Below are 24,568 nucleotides of genomic sequence, written 5' to 3'. Positions count from 1 at the left end.
ATTTTCCTTTTCCATCGCCAGCTTCTTCTGCTGCCTTGGCCTCACGAGCCCTTTCTTTCTTTCTCTGCCTCTCCGCCTCACGAGCCTCCTTTCACTGTCGTTCCTGCTCCTCCATGCGACGAGCCTCTTCCCTGTTTTTTTTTCCTAAATTCTGAAAAAAACGGTGTTGCTCCACATAGTATTCTTTTAACTCTCTCTCTTGCTCTGCTTTCTCCTCAGCTTCCGCCTTCTCGTGTCGCTCTTCCGCAAAGAAACTATTCCATGCACGACGACTTCTTTCACAATCTCAGTCACTGCCCAAGCCGGCCTCTCCGTGTCAATCCAACGATAGTACATGCACAGAGGCGGAGGAGACTACAACAAGAAACAAGAATGTTACTAAAGAATCAATGAAAATACCAACAATATCTATTCGTGATGGTTAAAGCATACCGGAGGCTTGTCGTACTCTGAAATAGCTATGGCAGGATCTTCCTCATAATTGGCGCACATGAAAAACTTCATGCCCAACCAATCTGAAAAATCCGTCACCTCCTTCACCTTGCAAAGATCGCCACACCAACACCGCAGGACTGCCAACCCCGGAGGCAAACTTGCATTCTTCATTTTCCTCGGCCTAATGCTTTTATCTGAACAAGGCAAACTCATATCGATTGAAAAAATGTGTTACACACTTTGCGCACTGGCGATTTCTAGGATGGCTTGACGAGAGCCTCGGTGTCTCCTTTTATAGGCTCAGACATAAATGATGGCGAGAAAATAAGCGAGAACAGAGGAAATTAGGTGGGATATTTTACGATCCCTGTAGTGTCGGCACTACAGGTTCCCGCAGCATCGGATTCCCGCAGCGAGTGACTGATTACCGCAATGTCGTCGCATCCGCTCAAGTAATAGCCAGAGCAATTCTCGCAGTGCCGTCGCATCCTATGAGGCAAAAGTAGGACTGATTCCCCGGCGAAAGAACCAAAAGCAGGCATCAGCGTCCATATCCCCGCGCGGAAATCACGCTCTTGGGTGCTGTCACCTCACCTGCAGAAGCAATTTTCAAAGCATGGGAATGAGCGCCATTTGCCACAATTCTCATGTCGGCCACACTGCAAGGAATCAGCCCAGTTTGTAACAGCGAGCCCGTGAAATTAGCGCACCGCATCGGATTCCCGCTCAATCGTGAAAATTAGCATCATCAGCAACAAGCAATCACACACACGTGGGAATCAACGCCATTTACCACAGTGCTCATGTCGGCTAGGGGAATCAGCGCGCACATGCAGCAACGGCCGCCTGCGCTAGTGGCGGCGGGGCCCGCGCCTTGGCAAGCGAGCAGCAACAGCTGTCGGCCAGCAGTGTCGGCCAGGTGAGGCCGCCTCAGGCTGTGGCGGCGAGGCCCACTGGCGGGGCCCGTGCGCAGCAGGACCTGTCGGCCAGCCAGCGATCGCGCCAGGGCTGGCCGCCTCGCCCGGTGGCGGCAGGGCCCACCTGGCCCGCCCCGTTCTGTCGCGGCGCGGTGCACTGTACGAAAGCCGTTCGGCTGGGGTGGCCGCCTCCTGTGGTGGCGGTAGGACCCGCCGCCTCCTGGCGTGGCGGCAGGTGCCACATGTCGCCTGCCGCGCCTGCTGCCACCGCTGAGGGGTCCTTTTTGTCAAATTGATTAAGAGATAGTCTTTTTTGGTAATTCATCTCGGCAGTGGGTCTTTTTGGACAAAAAATCCCCAGATCCGGCTGACTTGCCGGCCGTCGGAGCTGCCCTCTCAAGCAGCAGCAGTGTTGGCTTTGTTTCTGGCGTAGGGGCCAGATTTAGGGTTCTCCATGGCAACACTATTGCTGCCGATTAACCTTAGACCTGATGACTTGTGGCAAAGAAATAAATAAAAAATCTTCGATGTCAGCAGTCACTTGCAGCCATTGATCGCTCTTCAGATCCGGCGATCAATTGCTGGAGACTAAGACCTCAACCTTGTGAGAAATTAAGAATTATGATAGCCTCCCTTTTGCTTGTCATAAGGCCATATATGAACATATGTTGATTCTGAGGACAGGACATATGGATCGATTTTGTAATGTCAATTTTTCTTTAAGCAAGCCACTGGCTCTGAACTACAGTATATGTGACAGGGTTTGTTTTTATGTATTTTTCTGACGATATAAGTCATAGTATGACATACATTTCGAGTGCGGCTAATCTGCACCTGGGCTCATCTGCACCCACGCTTAGAAAAAAATCAAAAAAAATACTAGAAAAATTTAAAAAATTCCAATTTTTTTGTGGTGGTAGATAATTTGACACGTGAGGTGCGCCCCAAAATTCAACTCATTTGAGCATCTGAGCAGCTCTCGGCAAAAAAGACAAAATCAGGGTCTGTAAAAATGTATACTGTTCACGCACTGTTTTGACCCGATTTGTCTTTTTTGCCGAGAGCTGCTCAGATGTCCAAATGAGTTGAATTTTGGGGCGCACCTCACGCGTCAAATTATCTACCACCACAAAAAAATTTGGAATTTTTTGAATTTTTTTAGTATTTGTTTTGAATTTTTTGCTGAGAGGGAGCAAATGAGCCCGGGCACCGTTTTGAGTTTTCCATACATTTCTATCAAGGAAACCATACTAATATGAATCCGATACTGTTGTGTGGCCAGTCGACATCTGGTGCACGGCCTCGCGGCGAGCTGGAAAGGGAATTCAAGAGAGAGAGAGAGAAGTGCATATTTCAACCCCGAACTCTTGCTCTAGTCTAATTTACAACCCCGAACTCTAATACCGTCTAAATTACAACCCCCAACTCTCAAAACCGGCTAGGATTCAACCCTCCCCTCTCTGTTGACCGGTTTTGACCAGTCAACAGGTCCAGTCAGCATGCCACATCAGCATCCAAGGAAACAATCTCTAAAATCAAAGAAAATCCAAGAAAAGAAATAAGAAAGCCAATTTCCTAAAACAGGGAAAATAAAAAAATGAATTTCCAAAAAATATTCCAGGAAAAACCCAAAAACTCAAATTCCCGAAAAAATTATTTCCAGAAAAAAACAAAAAACATTTTTTCCCTAGCTTTTATCGCGAACAATTTTTTTGGAATTTTGGTTTTTTATATTTTTCCTGATCTTACAGACTTTTATATACTTTTTCTTGAAATTTTGAAAAAAAAAATCTGACGTGGCATGCTAATTGGACCCGTTGACTAGTCAAAACTGGTCACCCCAGGTCTAAACCGGTCAATAGGGAGGGGAGGGTTGAACCCTGACTGGTTTTGAGACTTGGGGGTTGTAGTTTAGATGGTATTGAAGTTCAGGGTTGTAAATTAGACTAGGGCAAGAATTCCGGGTTGAAATATGCACTTCTCTCAATTCAAGAAGAAGAAAGAAGAGTTGTTTGATTTGCTCATAGAGGTGAAAATGGCAGAGCTTTACCCACAGTTGGCCTGGAAAGACATCCAAATTCATCGCTTGATCACTCAATTTGCTGCTCAAGTGGAGCCTCGCCCTCATGACCCCATTTGGTACTCCCTCCGTTCGGAAATATTTGTCATCAAAATAAATAAAAGAGATGTATCTAGATGTATTTTAATTCGAGATACATATCTTTTTATCCATTTTGATGACAAGTATTTTCGGGCGAAAGGTGCATAACTCAAACATTCACATAACTATGCTCTATTCCCACCACCCTCTTTTTTATTTTTGAGTTTTGTCTGTTGTTATCACCCTGCAGGAGTAGGTTTCGAGGAACAAGAAGGCTCAATGATTTTACGAGTATATACACCACTCTGGGATTTTTTTGGTCTGCTCTCCTACTACGTGGTATCTGACATGAAAGAAGATGGCGCTACAAGCAAGAACTGTTTAGCCAATATCGTCTCTGAGCCAAAGAATGATATGAACTAGCTTTATATTAGAAGTGTAGAAAATCTCCTGAGCGTTGTAGGTATTAGGGACTTATTGGGGGATATTTATTGGGAAAATTTTGTTTTTGCCACTCTAAATTTTGCCAATTTTCCTTATGCCACTCTACGTTTTGACATTTCACTTTTGCCATTCTTAGTTTTGGACAATTATCACAATTGCCATTCTGTGGCAAAAGCAAAATAACTTTATTTCATTTTTGCCACCCTTAGGTTTTGACAATTATCACAATTGCCACTTTGAAAATTTTGCTTTTGCCACGGGAATGGGAATCGTGATAATTGTCAAAAACTAAGAGTGGCAAAAGTAAAATGTCAAAACCTAGAGTGGCATAAGGAAAATTGGCAAAATCTGGAGTGGCAAAACAAAATTTTCCCTTATTCATTGGGAAGCTCTTGAAGATGCTCTAAAAGAATCCACGTGTTGCTCGATGGAGAAGTCCTTCGATTGGAAGCAATGCTTTTTTTCCTTCAAAAAAACATCTATTATAAAGATGGTTCCATCCAACACTGTATGTGCGTGAATGGCATGCCCTTGGTCCTGTAGTACATCACACCACTGCAGGGCGAGCAGGCTATACAATGCATAAAGCAACATTGAGTGAATGAGTGCATTAACCAACATATACAACAGCATGAAGGAAAAATTATGATCTCCATGGTTGATGAGCCCCATGGCCACATTGTCTCAACCCGGTGAATCGCAGTAAAAATTTATGAGGAGTTGTAGACGGTGTACCATCCATGCGATATCGACTTCACATTGCGTTCATGGATGACGTGCATGTCGTAGGGTGTGAAATTCTTTTGCTAATGAAACGAAGCATGCACGTGTCGCCAAAAGAGCGAGCCCCTTGGATTCATGCCTACAAGTCCGAAAATGTGACCAACCACACATAGCATAGAAATTCATTCTCCATCTAGAAAACGACGAGAAGTTCAACACAAGATTTCAATGCCATTTGACCAAGCACCTGGCGGGCGTGATGTCCGACATGGACGTCGCTGACCGGGTGGGGGGGGGACCTGGCTGCGGAGGGATCCTGGGTGGATGGTCGCATAGCCCAAGGCAGGTAGGCGCGTTGCTGGGGGCCGTGGATATCCTACGATGCCTAGGTGGCGGCTGGAGAGGTACATCGACGACGTCGGATGTGGAGGGTGCAGAGAAGGGAGGAGCAAGCAGTGGCTGAGTGAAAGAAAAGTGAACTGAGAGAAGGACTTAAGTGGGTCGGGCATGTCCCGCAATGCCCCCCCCCCCCCCCCCCCCCCCTCCCCCCAAACTTTGCCTCCTGTTTATGGGCAAACGGACTTTTGAACCCGCCCCCGAATCAATAGGATACCCACGTTGGATGATAAAATACGTCCTCATCACTTGGCACAGCCGGATGCAGACGGGTTGAGGGGCGGCGTCGAAGATGTCCTAACCCATAACTAGTGATTTCGTCCAAAAAAAAAATACTTCAGCCTCCTCCCGACATGCTCCTGTCTGTTCTTTTTTTTTTGGAGGGCTTGCTCGTGTCTGCTGGGCCGCGTTTGTTGCCTCGGTGCAGCGTGCCAGGCCCAGGCCTCAGGCCCGGCTACTGCCGCTTGCCTCCTCTCCCGCGGTGCTCTACAACCCAATCCGCGTGAAGGGAATCAAGCAGGAAGGAAGAGAGAGACAGAGGAGAGAAAGAACCCCAACAAGAAGAGAGTCGCCGCCGGCGGAAGGGAATCAAGCAAGAAGATGACTCATATCCTCCCCATCAATCTCAATTTAGATCTGTTATTATCCAAAATCTTTGCTTGCATCTGTGAATCAGCGTTCGCGTCGTGGTGATTTGCTTGTTCGATCTGTTTCCTCCTTGACTTTTTTCTCTGCGGGCGGGCACGGGGCAGCCAGAGGGAGCGCGACCGCGAGCGCGCGGCGGCGCGGAAGCCCAACTCCAAGAACGGCGGCGACGGCCTCACCCCGGAGCAGCGCCGCGAGAGGTTCGTCCCCTCCCCCTTCCCTTTTCCTTTTTCCCGATCGGATCCAATCCGCCGCGCCACCGTCGGTTCAATCGAATCTTGGCCGATCCGGTTCTTGCGTCTTCTTCAGGGACAAGAAGGCGCTGGAGGAGAAGAACGCCAAGAAGGCGGCGCAGGCCTCCGGGAGCAGCACCTCCACGGACGCCAAGGGCAAGGACGGCAAGAAGTAGTCGGAGAGGCGTCGCCGGATCCCGTCCCCGCCACCGGGACGGGACGCCGGCGCCACCACGATTGCCATGCGTTTGTACCCTGTTTGCTCGCAGCATCTGCGGATCCTTGTGCCTTAATCGTGTATGCTTGGTTAAAACTGTCGTTGGCTGCAAATCTTTGTTGCGTGAGTTTGTTGTACTCTGGTGAAATCCTCAACTCGCGATGATATGATAATAATAATAAGCAGCAGTGTTCACTCTTGGTAGTCTGGACAAAGATTGCGATCATGGTAAGTTGTACTCTAGGCCCTAAACCGACCGGTGTGACATTGGGGAGATGGAAATGGCTGTAATGCACTCCTGAATCCGGTTCTAATGCTATCATGTTGCTATTGTTCCGGTTGGTTCTGTGCGTCATGTCTCGCTCACTCTACGTTGTTTTGCTGCCACACTTTGATTGTTATTTTGCTAACTTGTTGAACCCTTTTATATGATACTATCAGGCTTGGATTGTGACTGTAATGAAAACTGTACTCTGGACCCTAAACCAACCACTGGGAAATTGGGGAAATGGAGATGGCCGTAATGCCAGTCCTGAACCCGGTTCTACTCTGTTTTGGCTGCCTGTAATGCTATCGTATTGCTATTGTCATATACATAAATGATGCCACAATGTTGGTCATTCTTAGATAGACAGTCTCAGACCGCAGAAGATGCTGTGCATATTTCATTGCTGCATATTTTTGTTCATGCTTTGAGAATAGAGGCTACTGGGATTGTGCTCATGTGTAACATATGCATCTGTGTTTCAAACTCTAGAACTTGACTGCGAGATGGACTTAGCAGCCTACCAGGTCCTTGGCTGAATTTGGTACTGGCTACGTAATTTACTACTATGAAGCTGCACTCCTTTAGAACTTCATCAATTTTTTCTCGGCATCACAATTGAGTTAAGCTAGGTTCTGGTGCACAGCATATGATCTGTCATGCTCACTGCTGTTGGAACAATATCTGCTTTTTTAGGACAGAAACAATGGAGGCTGAAAAATCAGTTATATGAGTCACATAGTTCCGTTCTCTAGGTTTGGTTTTTTATTTCACTGCTTCTCTGTATGTTCTCTGCTCTGCAATCTAATTCATTGTCAAGGTATTTGTGTTCCAGTTACATATATCTGTTGTGTAATCAGTTGGTGGGAGCTAGAACTAGTTTGTGTTATCCCAACATTTTTTTCAGTGTCACCAGTCACCACCTGCACATGTGAAGTCCTGCACAACTTACTGGAGAGAGAGAACCTTGTGAAGGTACAAATTTGCTTAATGTTCCTTTTATAAATTATTATTACTTTGCTTGTATAATATGATCATTCAACATTTTCTTTCCTTTGTAGGTTTGCTGGGACATCCTGCTTTACCTTTGCCAAAATATTTCTACTTGTGGCACTGTCTGACTCAAATTTGAATTATGCTCCAATTTGTAGTTCAGTAAAAAATGCAAGTTCACTAAGTTCTGCCGATTGCTTAATGCATACATGCATTGTTAAGAACTTGAGTAACTGACTTGATGCCGTTCCCGCTGTACCGAACAAGTACACTCGAAACTTAATTCTGGACCGACAACATCACTACAGCAAAATGACTGTAAATATATTGGATGGCCGGAGGTGTTTCATGTTCTATTGTCTCCAATTGGTTGTGAATCAATTTTCTGAAAGGGCATTGTGCATGAGTCATTTCCAGTTTCTACTGTACTATCATTGTTGCATGTTCAGTTCAAGAGGTGTCCTGGTTTGTGTAATTGTCTCTTTAGTTTAGTCCTCTAGCTGTTCTGGATACCATTACCCTTTTTGTCCAATATAAAGGAAGGAGTGGTGCTGTATGCGAAATCTGTACTTTTGTTAGCAATTGTTCAAATCCCGGTCATCTTTGACGGTGTAAGTAACTTATGCTTAGAGCTATGTTCATGTGATTTTACCCTTTAGCTTACCATTTATCTATTTAGATATCCACATGGCGGAACCATGACGTTTCGATTTCATATGGGTTTCAACTCTAGACTACCCCAAGTTGTTTGGGACTGAAGTTGTTGTTGTTACCATTTATGTATTTTCAGAAAAGGAAGCAGTGATGTTGTATGTGAAGTCTGTACTTTCGATATTAGTTCAAATTATGTACCTTTGGGGTGTGTCGAGCACTCCAGCATCGACAAAATATGAAGTGAAGTTAACACCCTCTACTTTATAGCTATCTTGATGCACTTCTGAAGGAAATATACATGCATAGTGGTGGTGTTTTGTTTTAGTTTTTTTTCCTAAAACCTATATACTCCCTCCGTCCCATAGGGAGTATGTTCTTGTGGTTCCTGTGTTTGTTGAACCTGGTAAGTCAAGGGTTTTGCAAGACTCCTATTGCACAAAAGATGGCAGAATTCTTTATTTCAGCTGGGTTTCATTTTGGAAGTTATATATGAAAGTTATGTGTGGTTGTGATGTTTCATCCCAAGCAACATCACTCCAGAGAACTGCGTAAAGGATACCTGCTCGCAAACTATGTTCATCTGGCTATGGAAGGCACCAGAGTTCTCACACAAAGATGGAGTCACCGCAATTACCTGCCTGGCATGGTTGAGCTGCTGCTGGAATTCGATGATACTTGATGGATAGCCAGTTACACATAAGATAAATTTTGGAGCTCATATGTTCGTGTGATGGAAAAGTTTTATTCCAGGTCATAACTAAGATACCATAAGGGATATAGGATGATACAACAAGCAGAGAAAATCAAATTTTAGAATGTTTCAACATCTGAACAAAGCTCACATGTTTCCATATAAACATGCATGATAATATAGACTCAAGAGGGACCATCCTGAAGTTTTCTGCTCACAAGAAATAAACATAAAGATATCGCTTGATTTTCTGTTTCTCTTTCGTCACATAATAGTTAATTTAAAAGGACTTGCACAACCACTCCAACTTCAGGCTGATTCCATTACCGTTGCCAGCATCCAGCAAATCCTACAACTACAACTAGATGTCATATTACTAATTACATACGCTCAGGAGACTTTCTAGACTTGTAATACAAAGCTAGTTCATATTTGAAACGACACTTATTTAGGAACGGAGGGGGTAGTTCATATCATAGACTATCTAGACTTCTGATATAAAGCTAGTTCATATCGTTCTCTGGCTCGGAGACGAAATTGGCTTCACTATTCTTGCTTGTAGCGCCATCTTCTCTCATGTTAGTTGCCACGCAGTAGGCGAACAGACCAAAATATCCCAGAGGAACGGTTATAGTGTTAAAATCGTTGAGTCTTCTTGTTCGTCGAAACATGCGCCTGCGGGGTGACAAGAGCAGAAAAGGCTCTCAGACGAAGAAAAGGCGAAAACAGAGCATAGTTATATATGATAGGTTTGAGATTATACCAATTGGGGTCGTGAGGCCTAGGCTCCACTTGAGCAGCAAGGTGAGTGATGAGCCGATGAGTTTGGATGTCTTCCCAGGACAACTGTGGGTAAAGTTCTGCCCTTCTCACTGCTACGAGCAAATCAAACAACTCTTCCTTCGTCTTCTTGAATCGCATTTCCAGCAATTCCAGCTCGCCGTGAGGCTTGGCACTAGATGTCGGCTGACCACGAAAGACACAACATGATCAAGTCAAATATTAATTAGCATAGTTTCCTTCAGAGAATGTACTATCTATCATATATTAGTGGTTTGCTGAAAGAAAATTTGACATTACAACATTGATTAATATTATTCTGTCCTCAGAACTAATCAACGTATGTTTATACATGGCCTTATAACTTGCAAAATGCTATCATCATTCTTAACTCCTCACACAAGGTTGAGGTCTTAATCACCGGCAATCGATCGCCGGATCTCAAGAGCAATCAATCAATGGCTGCAAGTGACTCCTGATCGCCGGCAATCGAAGATTTTTTATTTAATTTCTTTGGCCCAAGTCGTCAGGTCCCAAGATTTGTCAAAGATTTTTGGGGACGAATCGGCAACAACCCTAATCTGGTCCCCACGCCGGCAGCGCTGCTACTGCTTGAGAGGGCAGCCGTACCGTCGGAGGCCTCCGACGGCAAACCCGCCGGATCTGGGAGGGAGAGGGATCGAAGGTAGGAGAAAACAAGTACCTTGCGACTGATGGAGGAGGTGGACATGGGCCGGCGGGCAGGGGAAGCGCCGTTTAGCAAGAGCCGCCGAGGTCCCTCCGCCACGACCGAAGGCCTCACCTGCGCTCCTCCCTGCTGGAGCGCACGCCTCGCCGCGTGCCGGAGCGCCGCCATCGCTCTCGCCGACTCGATCGATCCGCTTCTTCTTCGTCGGTTGCTGGGGATTGGGGGCCTCCAGGGTATATAGGCCCGGCCCGTCTGTCCGTCTCTCTGTGTCCTGTGATTTCTGATTCTGATCGGTTTGCTGCCTTGGCAAGGAAGAAAGAAAACTCCGCAACCGGCCCGCTCTCCGTTTTCACTTTGTTAGGGCATGTACGGTTGTTGATTTTTTTTAAATATAAAAGAGTGTTATTTTAAGCCTTGCACATACCAAAACTTTTATTCTAATGATGATCGTCTATATACTATACCTATACCTACCTACTAATAAAAGAAATAGGTCCGTCACGTTATTTTATAGAAAACCCCTAATGTTTCTGAGATTAAACCCACAGTATATATCAAATGTTTTAGAAAAATACTCATATCTTCTAAAACATAGCTCCAAATTTAACATGTTATATATGGAATTGATAAAAAAAATGTAGAATCTGAATATGATGTTATTTTACCTGTTAACAATTTAAAAAAAATACTATCTAGGATGTAATCTTAATCAACAATGCATTTTCCGTCTTTCTTTCATATCGATACTGATCTAGATTATGGATTAATATCTCAGCAAAATCAGGATTGAAGACCAAATTGAAGATCACTTGCCCGTTTCTTTGTACGTATTAAATCTATATGCAAACCGTGTTTAAATAGAAGACATGTGGAATCTTGAGCTTGCGCTTTTGTAGGCAAATACAATTTTTGTTTGTGCCGTAGCTACAAATACTCAGATTATAAACCATTTTTTGTAAATTAAGAGCATGTGATATTCCTTTCTCCCGTTGCAACGCACGGACCCTTTTGCTAGTAAAACCAAAAGGATCAAACTAAGATAAATGGTTGTTGTGGGCTTGTTCTTCATCTTCCAAGGCATAGGTTCACCATCGTAAAAAGATGAACGAGTCTCCGGGATCCTCAAATCTGTAGCCAAACTCATCCACTTAAATATGTATTCATACTCATAGTTTTTGTTTTGCAGGTCATAGATCTGTGCTTGGAGATGCTCGATTTTCTCATGAAGCTTGAAGATGGCCTCCCCAATGTTCTTGGCATCCAACCTGTGGTCACGGGTAAATTCCGTGATCATGGAGTGATTGGCGTTGAGTCCACATTCCACCATCCCTTGGCACTTGAAGACTTGCTGCTCCATTGCTTCGAGCCTTGTATCCACACTTCCGGTCCTATTTGGCCCTTGAACATCGCGGATGTGCATCACCCCCTCACGCATCTCAATCGTTTGAGGGTGTTGTAGCACCTCCGCAAGGTAGGGGTTGATGACCTTCTGGAAGAACTTGTCCTTCAGAGCACTTGGGGATGTCATAGTGATTTAGATCTGTCAGAAAAACAGCTCGAAACTAGAACAGAAGATACTGTCGTGGTACGGTGGTCAAAACCTTCAGGAGATTATATAATGAATTTTTACCGACAAAAAGAAGTGTACTACAAGAAAACGGAGTCCGGAGGGCACACGAGGTGGCCACAAAGCCTGGGAGGCGCGCCCCCAGGGCTTGTCGCCTCCTCGTGCACTTTTCGGGCTATTTTTTATTTTCCTAATTTTTTAAATATTCCAAAATGGAGTAAAATTGCCATTGGAAAGCTTTTGGAGTCGGTTTACTTACCGTACCACATACCTATTCTTTTTCGGGGTCTGGAACGTTCTGGTAGGTTTCCCTTATGTACTCCTCCGGTGTTATGGTATTAATAATATTAGTTTCAACATTTATGGGAGTACCTGAGATATAATGTTTGATTCTTTGCCCGTTTACCACCTTCGGGTTATTGCCTTCGGCGTTGTTAATCTTGATGGCACCAGAACGATAAACTTCCTCGACAATGTAAGGCCCTTCCGATTTAGAGAGAAGTTTTCCTGCAAAAAATTTTAAACGAGAATTGTATAGCAAGACATGGTCACCTACATTGAACTCACGCTTTTGTATCCTTTTGTCGTGCCATCTTTTAAATTTTTGTTTAAACAACTTGGCATTTTCATAGGCTTGGGTTCTCCATTCATCAAGTGAGCTAATGTCAAATAACCTCTTCTCACCGGCAAGTTTGAAATCATAGTTGAGCTCTTTAATTGCCCAATAAGCCTTATGTTCTAGTTCAAGAGGTAAGTGACATGCTTTTCCTTAAACCATCGTATATGGAGACATACCCATTGAATTTTTATATGCAGTTCTATAAGCCCATAATGCATCATCAAGTTTCTTAGACCAATTCTTTCTGGATCTATTAACAGTCTTTTGCAAGATTAATTTTATTTCTCTGTTGCTTAATTCTACTTGACCAGTAGACTGAGGATGGTATGGAGATGCAATTCTATGGTTGACATCATACTTAGCAAGCAATTTACGGAAAGCACCATGAATAAAGTGTGAACCACCACCAGTCATTAAATATCTAGGGACTCCAAACCTCGGGAAAATAAATTCTTTAAGCATTTTAATAGAAGTGTTATGATCAGCACTACTAGTTGGAATAGCTTCTACCCACTTAGTAACATAGTCAACATCAACTAAAATATGTGTATACCCATTAGAGGATGGAAAAGGTCCCATATGATCAAAACCCCAAACATCAAACGGTTCAATAACAAGTGAATAATTCATAGGCATTTCCTGACGTCTACTAATATTGCCAATTCTTTGACATTCATCAGAAGACAAGACATACTTACGAGCATCTTTGAAGAGAGTAGGCCAAAAAAACCCAGATTGTGATACCTTGTGTGCAGTTCTATCTCCAGCATGGTGTCCTCCATAGTCTTTGGAGTGACACTTGCGTAGGATTTGTTCTTGTTCATGCTCAGGTACACAACGTCTAATAACACCATCTACTCCTTCTTTATAAAGATGTGGGTCATCCCAGAAGTAATGTCTTAAATCATAGAAAAACATTTTCTTTTGTTGGTATGTGAAACTAGGTGGTATAAATTTAGCAACAATGTAATTACATAATCAACATACCATGGAGTACTACGAGAAGCATTTATGGCAGCTAATTGTTCATCAAGAAAGCTATCATCAATAGGTAGTGGGTCATCAAGAATATTTTCTAACCTAGAAAAGTTATCTGCTACGGGGTTCTCAGCTCCCTTTCTATCAATAATATGCAAATCAAATTCTTGTAGCAAGAGAACCCATCTAATGAGTCTAGGTTTAGCATCTTTCTTTTCCATAAGGTATTTAATAACAACATGATCGGTGTGAATAGTTACTTTGGAATCAAACAATATAGGATCTGAATTTATCAGAAGCAAACACAACTGCTAAAAATTCTTTTTCAGTAGTAGCATAATTTTTTTGAGCATTGTCTAGAGTTTTACTAGCATAATGGATAACATTTAATTTCTTATCAACTCTTTGTCCGACAACAACACCAACAACATAATCACTAGCATCACACATAATTTCAAAGGGTAGGTTCCAATCAGGTGGTTGAACAATAGGTGTAGAGATTAAGGCTTTCATAAGTATTTAAAGGCTTCTACACAATCATTATAAAAAACAAATGGAACATCTTTTTGCAAGAGATTGGTAAGAGGCCTAGAAATTTTAGAGAAGTCTTTAATAAATCTCCTATAGAAACCAACATGACCAAGGAAACTTCTTATACCTTTCAATAGCATCAACTTTAGCTTTATCAACTTCAATACCTCTTTCGGAGATTTTATGCCCCAAGACAATACCTTCATTAACCATACAGTGGCACTTCTCCAATTCAAGACAAGATTAGTTTCTTCACATCTCTGCAAAACTCGATCAAGGTTGCTTAAGCAATCATCAAAAGAAGTTTCATAAACGGAGAAATCATCCATGAAAACCTCAACAATCTTTTCACAAAAATCAAGAATATAGTAGTCATACATCTTTGAAAGGTAGCAGGTGCATTGCGTAAACCAAAAGGCATACATCTATAAGCAAAGGTACCAAAAGGGCATGTAAAAGTAGTTTTTTTCTTGATCCTCTTGTGAAACAGGTATTTGAGAAAAACCAGAATAACCATCTAGAAAACAAAAGTGTGTATGTTTGGATAGTCTTTCTAGCATTTGATCAATAAAAGGTAGAGGGTAATGATCTTTCCTAGTGGCTTTGTTCAATTTTTTAAAATCTATTACCATTCTATAAACTGTAACAATTCTTTGTGGAATCAATTCATTCTTATCATTGGGAACAACAATACCTCCCATCTTAGGGACACAATGAACAGGACTTACCCATCTACTATGAGAAATAGGATAAATTATACCTGCTTCCAGAAGCTTTAATATTTCATTTCTCGCCACTTTTTTCATCTTAGGATTTAACCGTCGTTGGTCATCAACAACTGGTTTAGCATCAGGCTCCATATTAATTTTATGCTGACATAGAGTGGGACTAATGCCCTTAAGATCATCCAGAGTATATCCAATAGCGGCACAGTGCTTCTTCGGAGTTTTCAATAATTTCTTTTCCTCATGCTCTGAAAGGTTAGCACCAATGATAACAAGATATTGTTGGGGAACGTTGCAGAAAATAAAAAATTTTCCTACGGTTTCACCAAGATCCATCTATGAGTTCATCTAAGCAATGAGTCATGGGAGAGAGATTGCATCTACATACCACTTGTAGATCGCGTGCGGAAGCGTTCAAGGGAACGGTGATGATGGAGTCGTACTCGCCGTGATTCAAATCACCGATGACCAAGTGCCGAACGGACAGCACCTCCGCGTTCAACACACGTACGAAACGGACGACGTCTCCTCCTTGATCCAGCAAGGGGGAAGGAGAGGTTGAGGAAGAAGGCTCCAGCAGCAGCACGACGGCGTGATGATGGTGGAGAAGCAGTACTCCGACAGGGCTTCGCCAAGCACTCAACGGAGGAGGAGAGGTGTTGGGGAGGGGAGGGGCTGCGCCTTGGATGTGTGTTGCAGCCCTCCCCTCACCCCTCTATTTATAGGGGAAGGGGCAAGGGGGCCGGCCCCCTCTAGATGAGATCTAGAGGGAGGGGGGGGGGGCGGCCAGGGAGGGGGGCTTGCCCCCCAAGCAAAGGGGGCGCCCCCACTAAGGTTCCCCCCCAACCCTAGGTGCATGGGCCCAAGGGAGGGGGGCGCCCAACCCTCCAGGGGCTGGTTCCCTGCCCCTTGCGGCCCATGAGGCCCTCCGAGAGGGGTGGCCCCTCCCGGTGGACTCCCGGAACCCTTCCGGTGGCCCCGGTACAATACCGATATGCCCCCGAAACTTTCTGGTGACCGTATGACAACTTCCCATATATAAATCTCCACCTCCGGACCATTCCGGAACTCCTCATGACGTCCGGGATCTCATCCGGGACTCTGAACAACATTCAGTAATCACATACAAGTCTTCCTAATAACCCTACCATCACCGAACCTTAAGTGTGTAGACCCTACGGGTTCGGGAGACATGTAGACATGACCGAGACGACTCTCCGGTCAATAACCAACAGCGGGATCTAGATACCCATGTTGGCTCCCACATACTCCTCGATGATCTCATCGGATGAACCACGATGTCGAGGATACAAGCAACTGTTGGGGAACGTAGTAATTTCAAAATTTTCCTACGCACACGCAAGATCATGGTGATGGCATAGCAACGAGAGGGGAGAGTGTTGTCCACGTACCCTCGTAGACCGTAAGCAGAAGCGTTAGCACAATGCGGTTGATGTAGTCGTACGTCTTCACGATCCGACCGATCCAAGCACCAAACGTACGACACCTCCGAGTTCAGCACACGTTCAGCTCGATGACGATCCCCGGGCTCCGATCCAGCAAAGCGTCGGGGATGAGTTCCGTCAGCACGACGGTGTGGTGACGATGATGATGCTCTACTGGCACAGGGCTTCGCCTAAACTCTGCGATGATATGACCGAGGTGGAATATGGTGGAGGGGGGGGGCACCGCACACGGCTAAGGAACGATCCATAGATCAACTTGTGTGTCATGGGGTGCCCCCTGCCCCTGTATATAAAGGAGGGAGGGGGGAGGCGGGCCGGCCCTTGTGGGCGCGCCAAGGAGGAGGAGTCCTCCTCCTAGTAGGTGTAGGACTCCCCCTTTCCTACTCCTACTAGGAGGGGGAAGGAAGGGGGAGAGGGGGGAAGGAAAGAGGGGGGGCGCCGCCCCCTCCTAGTCCAATTTGGACCAGAGGGAGAGGGGGCGCGCGGCCCACCCTATCCGCCCCTCTCTCTTTCCACCAAGGCCCATGTGGCCCATTATCTCTCCGGGGGGGGGGGGGGTCCGGTAACCCTCCGGCACTCTGGTTTTCTCCGAAAACGTCCGGAACACTTCCGGTGTCCGAATATAGTCGTCCAATATATCAATATTTATGTCTCGACCATTTCGAGACTCCTCGTCATGTCCGTGATCACATCCGGGACTCCGAACAAACTTCAGTACATCAAAACGTATAAACTCATAATAAAACTGTCGTCGTAACGTTAAGCGTGCGGACCCTACGGGTTCGAGAACTATGTAGACATGACCTAGAACTATTCTCGGTCAATAACCAATAGCGAAACCTGGATGCCCATATTGGTTCCTACATATTCTACGAAGATCTTTATCGGTCAAACCGCATAACAACATACGTTGTTCCCTTTGTCATCGGTATGTTACTTGCCCGAGATTTGGTCGTCGGTATCCAATACCTAGTTCAATATCGTTACCGGCAAGTCTCTTTACTCGTTACGTAATGCATCATCTCGTAACCAACTCATTGGTCACATTGCTTGCAAGGCTTATAGTGATGTGCATTATCGAGAGGGCCCAGAGATACCTCTCCGACAATCGGAGTGACAAAACCTAATCTTGAAATACGCCAACTCAACATGTACCTTCGGAGACACCTGTAGTACTCCTTTATAATCACCCAGTTACGTGGTGACGTTTGGTAGTACCCAAAGTGTTCCTCCGGTAAACAGGAGTTGCATAATCTCATAGTTACAGGAACATGTATAAGTCATGAAGAAAGCAATAGCAATATACTAAACGATCAAGTGCTAGGCTAACGGAATGGGTCATGTCAATCACATCATTCTCCTAATAATGTGATCCCATTAATCAAATGACAACACATGTCTATGGTTAGGAAACATAACCATCTTTGATTAGTGAGCTAGTCAAGTAGAGGCATACTAGTGACTACATGTTTGTCTATGTATTCACACATGTATCATGTTTCCGGTTAATACAATTCTAGCATGAATAATAAACATTTATCATGATATGAGGAAATAAATAATAACTTTATTATTGCCTCTAGGGCATATTTCCTTCAGTCTCCCACTTGCACTAGAGTCAATAATCTAGATTACATAGTAATGATTCTAACACCCATGGAGTCTTGGTGCTGATCATGTTTTGCTCGTGAGAGAGGCTTAGTCAATGGGTCTGCAATACTCAGATCCGTATGTATCTTGCAAATCTCTGTCTCCCACTTGGACTTGGTCCCGAATGGAATTGAAGCGTCCCTTGATGTGCTTGGTCCTCTTGTGAAATCTGGATTCCTTTGCCAAGGCAATTGCACCAGTATTGTCACAGAAGATCTTCATTGGTCCCGATGCACTAGGTATGACACCTAGATCGGTAATGAACTCCTTCATCCAGAATCCTTCATTTGCTGCTTCCGAAGCAGCTATGTACTCAGCTTCACATGTAGATCCCGCAGCAACGCTTTGTTTAGAACTGCACCAACTTACAGCTCCACCGTTTAATAAAAACACGTATCCGGTTTGCGATTTAGAATCGTCCGGATCAGTGTCAAAGCTTGCATCGACGTAACCATTTACGACTAGCTCTTTGTCACCTCCATATACGAGAAACATATCCTTAGTCCTTTTCAGGTATTTCAGGATGTTCTTGACCGCTGTCTAGTGATCCACTCCTGGATTACTTTGGTACCTCCCTGCCAAACTTATTGCTAAGCATACGTCAGGTCTGGTACACAGCATTGCATACATGATAGAGCCTATGGGTGAAGCATAGGGAACATCTTTCATTTTCTCTCTATCTTCTGCTGTGGTCGGGCATTGAGTTTGACTCAACTTCACACCTTGAAGCACGGGCAAAAACACTTTCTTTGCCTGATCCATTTTGAACTTTTTCAAAATTTTATCAAGGTATGTGTTTTGTGAAAGTCCTATTAAGCGTCTTGATCTATCTCTATAGATCTTGATGCGCAATATGTAAGCAGCTTCACCTAGATCTTTCATTGAAAAACTTTTATTCAAGTATCCCTTTATGCTATTCAGAAATTCTATATCATTTCCAATTAATAATATGTCATCTACATATAATATAAGAAATGCTACAGAGCTCCCACTCACTTTCTTGTAAATATAGGCTTCTCCAAAAGTCTGTATAAAACCATATGCTTTGATCACACTATCAAAGCGTTTATTCCAACTCCGAGATGCTTGCACCAATCCATAAATGGATCGCTGGAGCTTGCATACTTTGTTAGCACCTTTTGGATTAACAAAACCTTCTGGCTGCATCATATACAACTCTTCTTCCAGAAATCCATTCAAGAATGCAGTTTTTACATCCATTTGCCAGATTTCACAATCATGAAATGCAGCAATGGCTAACATGATTCGGACAGACTTAAGCATCGCTACGGGTGAGAAAGTCTCATCGTAGTCAACCCCTTGAACTTGTCGAAAACCTTTTGCGACAAGTTGAGCTTTATAGACAGTTACATTACCATCAACGTCAGTCTTCTTCTTAAAGATCCATTTGTTCTCAATGGCATGCCGATCATCGGGCAAGTCAACCAAAGTCCATACTTTGTTCTCATACATGGATCCCATCTCAGATTTCATGGCCTCTAGCCATTTTGCGGAATCTGGGCTCATCATCGCTTCCTCATAGTTCGTAGGTTCGTCATGGTCAAGTAACATGACTTCCAGAATAGGATTACCGTACCACTCTGGTGCGGATCTTACTCTGGTAGACCTTCAAAGTTCAGTAGAAACTTGATCTAAAGTTTCATGATCAATATCATTAGCTTTCTCACTAATTGGTGTAGGTGTCACAGGAACCGATTCATGTGATGAACTACTTTCCAATAAGGGAGCAGGTACAGTTACCTCATCAAGTTCTACTTTCCTCCCACTCACTTCTTTCGAGAGAAACTCCTTCTCTAGAAAGGATCCATTCTTAGCAACGAATGTCTTGCCTTCGAATCTGTGATAGAAGGTATACCCAACTGTTTCTTTTGGGTATCCTATGAAGACACATTTCTCCGATTTAGGTTCGAGCTTATCTGGTTGAAGTTTCTTCACATAAGCATCCCAGCCCCAAACTTTAAGAAATGACAACTTTGGTTTCTTGCCAAACCACAGTTCATAAGGTGTTGTCTTAACGGATTTTGATGGTGCCCTATTTAACGTGAATGCGGCCGTCTCTAAAGCATAACCCCAGAACGATAGCGGTAAATCAGTAAGAGACATCATAGATCACACCATATCTAGTAAAGTATGATTACGACGTTCGGACACACCATTTTGTTGTGGTGTTCCGGGTGGTGTGAGCTGCGAAACTATTCCGCATTGTTTCAAATGTAAACCAAACTCGTAACTCAAATATTCTCCTCCACGATCAGATCGTAGGAATTTTATTTTCTTGTTACGATGATTTTCCACTTCACTCTGAAATTCTTTGAACTTTTCAAATGTTTCAGACTTGTGTTTCATTAAGTAGATATACCCATATCTGCTTAAATCATCTGTGAAGGTGAGAAAATAACGATATCCGCCACGAGCTTCAACATTCATCGGACCGCATACATCTGTATGTATGATTTCCAACAAATCTGTTGCTCTCTCCATAGTACCGGAGAACGGTGTTTTAGTCATCTTGCCCATGAGGCACGGTTCACAAGTACCAAGTGATTCATAATCAAGTGATTCCAAAATTCCATCAGTATGGAGTTTCTTCATGCGCTTTACACCGATATGACCTAAACGGCAGTGCCACAAATAAGTTGCACTATCATTATTAACTCTGCATCCTTTGGCTTCGACATTATGAATATGTGTATCACTACTATCGAGATTCAACAAAAATAGACCACTCTTCAAGGGTGCATGACCATAAAAGATATTACTCATATAAATAGAACAACCATTATTCTCTGATTTAAATGAATAACCGTCTCGCATCAAACAAGATCCAGATATAATGTTCATGCTCAACGCTGGCACCAAATAACAATTATTTAGGTCTAAAACTAATCCCGAAGGTAGATGTAGAGGTAGCGTGCCGACCGCGATCACATCGACTTTGGAACCGTTTGCCACACGCATCGTCACCTCATCCTTGGCTAGTGCTTGCTTATTCCGTAGTCCCTGTTTCGAGTTGCAAATGTTAGCAACAGAACCAGTATCAAATACCCAGGTGCTAGTACGAGCTCTAGTAAGGTACACATCAATAACATGTATATCACATATACCTTTGTTCACCTTGCCATCCTTCTTATCCGCCAAATACTTGGGGCAGTTCCACTTCCAGTGTCCAGTCTGCTTGAAGTAGAAGCACTCAGTTTCAGACTTAGGTCCAGACTTGGGTTTCTTCTCTTGAGCAGCAACTTGCTTGCTGTTCTTCTTGAAGTTCCCCTTCTTCTTCCCTTTGCCCTTTTTCTTGAAACTAGTGGTCTTGTTAACCATCAACACTTGATGCTCCTTCTTGATTTCTACTTCTGCAGCTTTTAGCATTGCGAAGAGCTCGGGAATTGTCTTGTTCATCCCTTGCATATTATACTTCATCATGAAGTTCTTGTAGCTTGGTGGCAGTGATTGGAGAATTCTGTCAATGACACTATCATCAGGAAGATTAACTCCCAGTTGAATCAAGTGATTATTATACCCAGACATTTTGAGTATGTGTTCACCGACAGAACTATTCTCCTCCATCTTGCAGCTATAGAACTTATTGGAGACTTCATATCTCTCAATCCGGGCATTTGCTTGAAATATTAACTTCAACTCCTGGAACATCTCATATGCTCCATGACGTTCAAAACGTCGTTGAAGACCCGGTTCTAAGCCGTAAAGCATGGCTCATTGAACTATCGAGTAGTCATCAGCTTTGCTCTGCCAGACATTCTTAACGTCGTTAGTTGCATCAGCAGCAGGTCTGGCACCCAGCGGTGCTTCCAGGACATAATTCTTCTATGCAGCAATGAGGATAATCCTCAAGTTACGGACCCAGTCCGTGTAATTGCTACCATCATCTTTCAACTTCGCTTTCTCAAGGAACACATTAAAATTCAACGGAACAACAGCACGAGCCATCTATCTACAACAAACATAGATAAGCAAAATACTATTAGGTACTAAGTTCATGATAAATTTAAGTTCAATTAATCATATTACTTAAGAACTCCCACTTAGACAGACATCTCTCTAGTCATCTAAGTGATCACGTGATCCAAATCAACTAAACCATAACCGATCATCACGTGAGATGGAGTAGTTTTCAATGGTGAACACCACTATGTTGATCATATCTACTATATGATTCACGCTCGACCTTTCGGTCTCCGTGTTCCGAGGCCATATCTGCATATGCTAGGCTCGTCAAGTTTAACCTGAGTATTTTGCGTGTACAAAACTGGCTTGCACCCGTTGTAGATGGACGTAGAGCTTATCACACCCGATCATCACGTGGTGTCTGGGCACGACGAACTTTGGCAACGGTGCATACTCAGGGAGCACACTTCTTGATAATTTTAGTGAGAGATCATCTTAAAATGCTATCGTCAATCAAAGCAAGATAAGATGCATAAAGGATTAACATCACATGCAATCAATATAAGTGATATGATATGGCCATCATCATCTTGTGCTTGTGATCTCCATCTCCGAAGCACCGTCGTGATCACCATCGTCACCGGCGCGACACCTTGATCTTCATCGTAGCATCGTTGTTGTTTACGCCATCTATTGCTTCTATGACTATCGCTACCGCTTAGTGATAAAGTAAAGCAATTACAGGGCGTTTGCATTTCATACAATAAAGCGACAACCATATGGCTCCTGCCAGTTGCCGATAACTTCGGTTACAAAACATGATCATCTCAAACAATAAAATATAGCATCACGTCTTGACCATATCATATCACAACATTCCCTGCAAAAACAAGTTAGATGTCCTCTACTTTGTTGTTGCAAGTTTTACGTGGCTGCCACGGGCTTAGCAAGAACCGTTCTTACCTACGCATCAAAACCACAATGATAGTTCGTCAAGTTAGTGCTGTTTTAACCTTCGCAAGGACCGGGCGTAGCCACACTCGATTCAGCTAAAGTGAGAGAGACAGACACCCGCCAGCCACCTTTAAGCACGAGTGCTCGTAACGGTGAAACCAGTCTCGCGTAAGCGTACGCGTAATGTCGGTCCGGGCCGCTTCATCTCACAATACCGCCGAACCAAAGTATGACATGCTGGTAAGCAGTATGACTTGTATCGCCCACAACTCACTTGTGTTCTACTCGTGCATATGACATCTATGCATAAAACTTGGCTCGGATGCCACTGTTGGGGAACGTAGTAATTTCAAAATTTTCCTACGCACACGCAAGATCATGGTGATGGCATAGCAACGAGAGGGGAGAGTGTTGTCCATGTACCCTCGTAGACCATAAGCGGAAGCGTTAGCACAACGCGGTTGATGTAGTCATACATCTTCACGATCCGACCGATCCAAGCACCGAACGTACGACACCTCCGAGTTCAGCACACATTCAGCTCGATGACGATCCCCGGGCTCCGATCCAGCAAAGCGTCGGGGATGAGTTCCGTCAGCTCGACGGCGTGGTGACGATGATGATGCTCTACCGGTGCAGGGCTTCGCCTAAACTCTGCGACGATATGACCAAGGTGGAATATGGTGGAGGGGGGCACCGCACACGGCTAAGGAATGATCCGTAGATCAACTTGTGTGTCATGGTGTGCCCCCCTGCCCCTGTATATAAAGGAGGGAGGGGGGAGGCCGGCTGGCCCTTGTGGGCGCGCCAAGGAGGAGGAGTCCTCCTCCTAGTAGGAGTAGGACTCCCCCTTTCCTACTCCTACTAGGAGGGGGAAGGAAGGGGGAGAGGGGGGAAGGAAAGAGGGGGGGCGCCCCCCTCCTAGTCCAATTCGGACCAGAGGGAGAGGGGGCGCGCGGCCCAACCTGGCCGCCCCTCTCTCTTTCCACCAAGGCCCATGTGGCCCATTATCTCTCCCGGGGGGGGGGGGTTCCGGTAACCCTCCGGCACTCTGGTTTTCTCCGAAAACGTCCGGAACACTTCCGGTGTCCGAATATAGTCGTCCAATATATCAATCTTTATGTCTCGACCATTTCGAGACTCCTCGTCATGTCCGTGATCACATCCGGGACTCCGAAAAAACTTCGGTACATCAAAACTTATAAACTCATAATAAAACTGTCATCGTAACGTTAAGCGTGCGGACCCTACGGGTTCGAGAACTATGTAGACATGACCTAGAACTATTCTCGGTCAATAACCAATAGCGGAACCTGGATGCCCATATTGGTTCCTACATATTCTACGAAGATCTTTATCGGTCAAACCACATAACAACATACGTTGTTCCCTTTGTCATCGGTATGTTACTTGCCCGAGATTTGATCGTCGGTATCCAATACCTAGTTCAATCTCGTTACCGGCAAGTCTCTTTACTCGTTACGTAATGCATCATCTCGTAACCAACTCATTGGTCAATTTGCTTGCAAGGCTTATAGTGATGTGCATTACCGAGAGGGCCCAGAGATACCTCTCCGACAATCGGAGTGACAAAACCTAATCTTGAAATACGCCAACTCAACATGTACCTTCGGAGACACCTGTAGTACTCCTTTATAATCACCCAGTTACGTTGTGACGTTTGGTAGTACCCAAAGTGTTCCTCCGGTAAACGGGAGTTGCATAATCTCATAGTTACAGGAACATGTATAAGTCATGAAGAAAGCAATAGCAATATACTAAACGATCAAGTGCTAGGCTAACGGAATGGGTCATGTCAATCACATCATTCTCCTAATGATGTGATCCCATTAATCAAATGACAACACATGTCTATGGTTAGGAAACATAACCATCTTTGATTAGTGAGCTAGTCAAGTAGAGGCATACTAGTGACTACATGTTTGTCTATGTATTCACACATGTATCATGT

The 24,568-nt window shown here is 44.2% G+C and overlaps 2 protein-coding genes across 2 annotated transcripts in view; one reads left to right on the top strand and one right to left on the bottom strand.

Moving 5' to 3' along the window:
* The first annotated feature begins 5,369 nt into the window (after positions 1 to 5,369).
* LOC123148779 (uncharacterized) lies at positions 5,370 to 6,310 on the top strand. The gene is made up of 3 exons (XM_044568265.1): positions 5,370 to 5,623; positions 5,762 to 5,861; positions 5,971 to 6,310. Exons 1-3 carry the CDS (start codon positions 5,617 to 5,619, stop codon positions 6,068 to 6,070), a joined length of 207 nt encoding a protein of 68 aa, XP_044424200.1. The 5' UTR covers positions 5,370 to 5,616; the 3' UTR covers positions 6,071 to 6,310.
* Positions 6,311 to 8,938: 2,628 nt separating this feature from the next.
* LOC123082468 (uncharacterized) overlaps positions 8,939 to 24,568 on the bottom strand; it is a 61,965-nt gene continuing 46,335 nt past the window's right edge. Inside the window, exons 2-4 of the mRNA XM_044504801.1 lie at positions 10,198 to 10,534; positions 9,478 to 9,680; positions 8,939 to 9,389 (exon numbers count right to left, since the gene is read on the bottom strand). Coding sequence (XP_044360736.1) covers positions 9,218 to 9,389; positions 9,478 to 9,680; positions 10,198 to 10,534 — 712 coding nt within the window. The 3' untranslated portion in view covers positions 8,939 to 9,217. The remainder of the gene's footprint in view (positions 9,390 to 9,477; positions 9,681 to 10,197; positions 10,535 to 24,568) is intronic.

Source organism: Triticum aestivum, chromosome 1B, assembly GCF_018294505.1.
Source record: "Triticum aestivum cultivar Chinese Spring chromosome 1B, IWGSC CS RefSeq v2.1, whole genome shotgun sequence".
Classification (NCBI taxonomy): domain Eukaryota; kingdom Viridiplantae; phylum Streptophyta; class Magnoliopsida; order Poales; family Poaceae; genus Triticum; species Triticum aestivum.
Note: the sequence above shows the minus strand (reverse complement) of the source record. Positions and strands in the feature narration are given on the sequence as shown.

Excerpts from the sequence above, each read along its gene's own strand:
- LOC123148779 (XM_044568265.1), top strand. Across the intron at positions 5,862-5,970 it reads CCGGAGCAGCGCCGCGAGAG|GGACAAGAAGGCGCTGGAGG; the intron begins GTTCGTCCCCTC and ends CGTCTTCTTCAG.